Source organism: Delphinus delphis, chromosome 13, assembly GCF_949987515.2.
Source record: "Delphinus delphis chromosome 13, mDelDel1.2, whole genome shotgun sequence".
In the NCBI taxonomy this organism is placed as follows: domain Eukaryota; kingdom Metazoa; phylum Chordata; class Mammalia; order Artiodactyla; family Delphinidae; genus Delphinus; species Delphinus delphis.
The window spans coordinates 32430499-32437177 of NC_082695.1; the positions used below are offsets into that span (position 1 = coordinate 32430499).

Consider the following 6679-nt stretch of genomic DNA (forward strand, 5'->3'; position numbering starts at 1 on the left):
ATGGGAGGGCCGAGGCCGAGGCGCCCGGCGCCCTGCCCTCTCCGCGCGCGCCCCCCCGGCCCGGGCCCGCTCCTCCGCCTCCCCTCACGCCTCCCAGTCCTCGGGGAAGCGGTTCTTCCGAAGGGACGCGCGCCCGCAGGAGAGGAAGTGGTGGGAGCGGGGGGAGACCGGCGGGGGGGCGGCGGCGGGGAGCCGGGGAGGAGGCGGGGGACGGGGGGCGGGTGCGCCCCAGAGCTGCCGAGTCGGGCCGGGTACCGACTGCCATCCTGCAGCAATTTCCCTGTGTCATGGCTCCGGTCTCTTAGCAACAGCCGCGGGTCCGGCCGCCCCGAGCCGAGCGAGCCGCCGCCGCCGCCGCGGGCTCAACTCCACCCGGCGGAGCCCGGCGCGCGGCAGCCACACAAAGAGGCGCCGGGTCGGCCCGGAGCGCCGCGGGAGGGCACGGCGAGGGACCGGGGCGGCGGCGGCGGCGGCGGGGAGAGCGGCTCCAGGCAGGATGCAGGATGCGGAGGACCTGACACTTCTTGGAAACTCTTGGAAATGGCTCCCGCCCCGGCACCGTAGGGGGCTGCGCACCCCGGGCGGGCGCTCGCCCCTGCTGCGCTGCTGAGCCGCGCTCGGATGGAGGGCCCCGAGGCGCTGTCCCTGCGCTCCGCCGTCGGCTCGGGCTGAAAAAGTTTCTCCATGGTTCCTTTGTGTAGCCCGAGCGCCCGTTCTCTGGCTGCGAGCTGCCCCAGTCTTCCCGGGTAAGTGAGCGATATTGTTTGCTTACAGTGCTGCCATTTTGAGCAATTCTGTCTGTCCCCGGCCCCCGAGCGGCCCCTCCCCAGCCCTCCTGCCCGAGCCCGGGTCCCCCGGGCGGGTGTTCGGGAGAGTAATTTTCCTGGGCGGGCTACACGGCATGCGCTGCCCAGATAAAAGCGAGTTCAGGACTGCCCTCACTTCGCTCCTGCCTGTTTTCTTTCCAGAGGCGGACTCCCAGCTGCTGCACTCATGTGACTCCAACATACATAAGCAGACCTAATAAGAAGGGCAAGGGGCTCGCTGCCCTGCCAGTGAGGGACCGGGGGTCGAGGACCTGGGTCGAGTCCCGGGCAGGGCAGGGCGCTCCCAGTCCTGTGGGCTCTGAGCCTCAGACACCGAGTGGGGCTTAATCCATCATGAGCCGAGAACTTGAATGTCTCTCTTGGAAGCGGTCGTATTTTTAGACATCCCTCCTTTGCTTCCCCATCCTCCATTCCTTAACCACCCAAAGACCAGCACTAGGCAGTAAATTGCTAGGGCAGCCAAGCTCGAATGATAAGTTTGTTTTCCTTCGTTCTGTATGAAGAAAACCTCAAAGGTGGGTTTTCCGTGCCATCTGACCTTTATCAGTATTTCCCGTCAGATGGAAATACATAATAAAGGAGTTCAGGCTTCAGCAGAGCTGAAGGAATAAACAACTAGGGAGTTAATTACTAGCTGTTAAACTAATTTTAAAGACCTTCTGTAAGCGATTTGTTGAAACCCATTCCAGTCTTCCTTACACTCCACCCAGAGCCAAAGCTGCCTTGCTGAGGTGAAATACAGGTGTGGACCTTCCTCTCCCAAGACGTCCAGCACCCATATCAATGCCCAACAAAATGTTAGTTAGCCTTTCTCTCCTCTGGGAGAGCCACCTTGCCAACTGAGTCTGGATTTGCTTCTAAAATGTCTGGCTTCCTCAATCCTTCTTAAAATCATCACAGGTCTTCAGATTATTACATTAAAGATGCTAGAGTCTAAGCAGTCTTTGTGTTACAACTACGTAATGAATGTGTTCATTTGGGGGTGGGAGGAAGGGATGGACAGTAAGCTACTCTGGTTTTGGGTTTTTTTTTCAATCTGTACTTACTGGTGCAGCTCCTTAAAAACAAAATTCAAAAGGTTTATAGATGTCTCTCTACTAACCCTCTGTAACCTACCTCATGTTTAACCCCTCTCTAACCCACCTGGCGTTCCTCCTTACTGAAAACCAACCAAGTTCGAGGAGATACTGATTTGCAAACATTAGAAATAGTTGATTACCATTTGATTTTCCACCAGTGGAGGAATGATCCTGCCTGAACTGGTATGATGGAGGTGAATCAAGGGCCAAAGCTCTTCACCCAGGCACCAATTAAAAGCAAAATTCTACCGAAGTAATCCCACATTTCCAAAGGGTAATTTATTCTAAAACATTATTTTATAAAGGATATAATTCCCAAAGGCTTGTGAGTGATATCTAAGCCTTTCAATTTCATACAATGCCCTTAATTTTAACATCTCTATTATAGAAGGGAACACAACCAATGGAACAGAAAATGTGTTACTCTGGGGATCCAGTAGGATTGAAATTTTTAGAAGCTGACAGATATCCACAGAGATGCGTCTGTGCATTTACCTACCCAAGCTTTATTATAAACAACTAAACTTCCTATAGGAGAGTCCATTGACTGTTGCTGTCCTCCTTTCCTAAAAATGACCTCATAAGAAAAAGATGAAAACAGCTCTCACTTGGGGAAATGTCATTCTACAAATCGTTATTATGTAGACTGCTGTACCTAGTTAACTGCCTCCTCATTTGAATATTTGGATTGTTTAGAATGTGCTGTTGGCACAGTAATAAGGGGTCAGAACGCTGTTATGGCAGAGTTTGTTTTTTAGTTTCTGTTTTGCTTTGTTTTCAGATTTGAATTTTCCCATATGAGAAAAAGATCTTTCTCTTGGAGATGCGGGGGGACTTCTCAAATTCCCTGATGAGATCTAGCACATGATACCTTTAAGGGAGTTCCTCTGAGGGAGGACAGGAAGCCAGAAGGAAGAGCGCAGTTACATAACCAGTTACCTAAACCTAAATATTCCACCCCAAGAAGCTGTCCAGATGTTGCAAAAGAGAAATGAGGAAGCTGTGAGAGGGATCAGCGTGCCTCTAGCTGTAAGAACAGTGATGGCTGAAAGACCAGTTGGTGGAGGGATCCATGGTCAGAGCACTGACATAGTTCTCTACTGTTCTCCTAGCCATGAACTCTTTATTAGTTATCTCGGGTAAATAGTCCGTCTGCCAGGATATGACTTTTAATTCCCATCCAGTGAAATGATTTCCTTTTGTCTTTATAAATCAGTAACTTTTGTGACTGTTTTTGGGACTGTGGGCCCCACACTGACAGATCTCTGTGCTCCATTAGAGACTTGGAACTCTGGGGCAGCTCCCTTGAGAAAGCCAGGAAAGCCCTCGCCCACTACCGCCGAGTCCCACATTTATTGATAGCTTTTACTAATGGTCAGAATGCCGTTGGCTGTCAGGCAGGAGCGTTTGAAATGAGCACTGCTGGAATAGTACCTACAGAGTGAGTGGAGGATGGGGGGGGGGGGGAGAAGGAGGTGGACTCTCAAAGTGTTTTATCGTCTCTGATCAATTATTGCAACAGCGCTTCTCTTCCCTAATCCATTTCCCGCACCCCCTGGTCTCTACCTAGGGCACTCCCGTTAGCGGGTAATGGCCCTGGGACGAGGGACACGCACGTGGTGGGACCCGGGAGCGAGACCATGGCAGCCCGTGGGATGTTGCTGCAGCCAAGCCTACACCCTCTGACTGTCTTCCTCTGCTTTGCAGTGGGAGGAGGTGGCGGAGCAGCTAGTGGGCAGCTGGTGCCCCCGCCCCAGCACAGGCCTCCGCCCCAGGGGCTAGCCCCACACTGCACCCGCTCGCCATGATCGCCACCGGCGGCCTGCTGAGGATTTCCGCCAGAAAGCAGGATCCCCTCCGCCCCCCAAGCCAAGTCCCCAAGCGCAGGCGGAAAGCCAAGAAGAGGCGCAAGAACGACGTGGTGGTGGTGAAAGGCAAGCTGAAGCTCTGTTCCGTCTCCGGGCTCATCGCCCTCTGCGGGATCCTGGTGCTGCTGGTGGGCATAGCCTTGGCGGTGGTGGGCTACTGGCCCAAGGCCAACGGGACCAACAGGGAGGGGGGTAAGCAGCTGCCGCCCGCAGGCAGCGGCCACCGCGTCCCCACCATGACCAACAGCAGCAGCAGTGGCAGCAGAAACCGGTCCAGGAAGCACCCGGGGCCTCCGGAGGATGTCACCGCCAGTTCCGTGGGCGCGCCCAGGAGCACGCCTCCAGCACGGTCCTCCGCACCCTCTTCGTCCTCTCCTACGTCCGTGGGCTTCTTCTTCCGCATTTTCTCCAGCTACCTACACTCGGACAAGCTCAAGGTCTTTGGGCCCCTCATCATGGGCATCGGCATCTTCCTATTCATCTGCGCCAACGCAGTGCTACATGAAAACCGGGACAAGAAGACCAAGATCATCAACCTGCGGGACCTCTACTCCACCGTCATCGACGTGCACAGCCTCCGCGCCAAAGACCTGGCAGCCGCCGCGCCTGCGGCAGCCGCCGCCTCCTCCTCGTCCTCCGCCCCTGCCTCGGCGCCCCCAGGGGCCGCGCCGCTCAACGGCTTCCTCAGCTACGTGCAGTCGCGAGGCCTGGAGCTGAAGCCCGGAGGCTGTGGCGGCGCCGGGGACGCCTTCGGGGCGACGGCGATGCTGGGCAGGGGTGCGCGGCCCCACCCAGCGGCGGTGGGTGGGGGCGGGGCCCGGGGCGCCGCGGCCCCCCCAGACCTGGCCTCGTCCCCGTGCCGCCCGCGGGAGCCCCAGAGCCTGGCGGAGGCCGTGTACAGCATCTACCGTGAGCGCTCCGGCGTGGCCGGCCGTCGCCGGGCCGCCGCCGCCACCGCGGCCGCCAGCAGCAGCAGCAGCCCGGCGCCCTGCAGCCCCCCCGAGAGCTGGGGCCGCCAGAGCACCGCCAGCTCCCTCGTGGGCTCCTCGCTGAGCGCCTTCGCGCTGCTGCCCCTACCGGGGGACCGCGACGGGGATGGGGACGCAGCGGGCGCGAGCCGAGGCTGGCAGCGGCCGCCCGGGGAGCGCGGCTCCCGGGAGATCCCGCGGGGCGAGCCCGACCTGAGCTTCACCGACCTCCGCGGCGCCCGGGGCGGCGCGCGCTGGGCGCCCCGCGAGCCGGAGGAGCCGGCGGGCGCGGCGGCCGCGTGCACCGCCAGGGGGCAGGGCGGCCGCCTGCCCAGGACCGGCAGGTACGCGGCCCTGCGACGCCGCAGCACCAGCGGGCTCCCGGACTACCGGGCGCCCTCGTCCCCCGAGCCCCCGCCCGCCTCGCGCAGCGCGGACCTGGACTCGACCGTCCCGGCCCCAGCTTCCTCCCCCGAGCCCCCGCTGCGGCGGGAGCGCTCGCCCCCCGCCGGGCCGGACTCGCCGAGCTCCCAGTCGGATGACCCGTCCTGCAGCAATAAGGGCTACACCCCGCTGCGGGAGGCCGGCACCTCCCTGGAGTCGGTGGTGGACCCGGTGGCTGGTGAAAGTCCAGACGGTGATGCCGCCACCTCCCCGGGGGCGGAGCAGAGTCCCCCCGAGGGTCCTGGCCAGAAGCCCCCAGCGGGCGAGCCCCCCCAGCGGGTGCAGAGGCAGTTTACAAACGAGGAGAAACTCTTCATGATTTCCCGATCTCACGCCCCATTGGTCGAGGACGGAGAACTGGAAACTACTGGCATTTAGGGAAAGAGGAGGCGAGAAAAGAGTGAGAAAATGGGAGAAACGCCCGCTTGAAGCAGTGAGCTTAACAGTTCCCTCTGTCCTTGGGGATTTATCCGAGGAAATCGTCCACTACCCAAAGAGCTGCAGAATGTTAGCCTTGAATTGCGTTCACGAGATTCCTGTAGATAACTCCAAGCAATTTTTTTTTAAAAAAAAGCAAACTAGTCTTATATGTCCGATGGTGATTGTTCTATGAAAACCAAATGTATTAAAAGGTCAGCAATCTAGTTCATGGATAAAATTCTCTGAATTTTCTTAGGATCAAAATAATATATTTTTGACAGTAACTGTGCACTTTACTCCAACTTTTTTTTTTGGATCCCTAATTTCCCTAACCTGTATTCTGCCGCTGGTTTTGTCCACAGCTGCTTGTGAACGACAAGCTTTTTGCCTCCTATGCTTTTGCGGAGCATAGAAGGGTCTATCTCAGTTCTCTGAGAACCGATATTACTAAAGGAAGTCAAAGCCAAAAGCATGAGTTTGTCGGGAAAGAGCACTTTCCTCGCCCCACCCCACTCTGCTCATCCAGTTGCCCAAAGGCCTCTCTATTTTTGAAAAGGGAATTTACATTTCGCTACTAGGGCGTCTAATGGAGACCAGAGGGGGCCAGCACCTAGATGGACTGTTACATTCCTAAATTTACTATATCAAGTACACGATACTTTATGGAGTACTATCACACCTGTACTGAAAATAGCATTAACATGAAAAAAATCTTTTTTAATAAAACAAGTTTCCAAACAAACAAACATAATGCTCCCTCATTTTGCCTTGGAACTAATACTTCTAACACACATAAAACATTAGGCAGTTGAGCTGGTAAATCTAAGATATTTTGCTGTGATACTGCTACTGCGATTCTAGCTCTCTTCCCGCAACGTGCTCAGCACCATCCTCACTCAATCAAGTTCCATCATATTTTTATCTTTAAATGTAGGGTAGAACTGAACATTTGGGAGTGTGTCTATCAAAGAGAATGAAACATTAAATAAACAGTAATTTTCTACAGTATTTCTAGTTTACCTCTAAGTATTAATTTACAGAGGATCAGGCTTAATGTTCTGCTGTCATCCTCT

General features: G+C 56.1%; 1 protein-coding gene across 1 annotated transcript; it reads left to right on the forward strand.

The window, feature by feature from the left end:
* The first annotated feature begins 365 nt into the window (after positions 1-365).
* TMEM200C (transmembrane protein 200C) lies at positions 366-6342 on the forward strand. The gene is made up of 2 exons (XM_060029500.1): positions 366-746; positions 3614-6342. The coding sequence occupies exon 2, from the start codon at positions 3711-3713 to the stop codon at positions 5562-5564; it is 1854 nt and encodes a 617-aa protein (XP_059885483.1). The 5' UTR covers positions 366-746; positions 3614-3710; the 3' UTR covers positions 5565-6342.
* Positions 6343-6679: the final 337 nt, after the last annotated feature.

Coding starts and splice junctions, on each gene's coding strand:
- TMEM200C (XM_060029500.1), top strand. CDS start 3,711: ATGATCGCCACCGGCGGCCTGCTGAGGATTTCCGCCAGAAAGCAGGAT.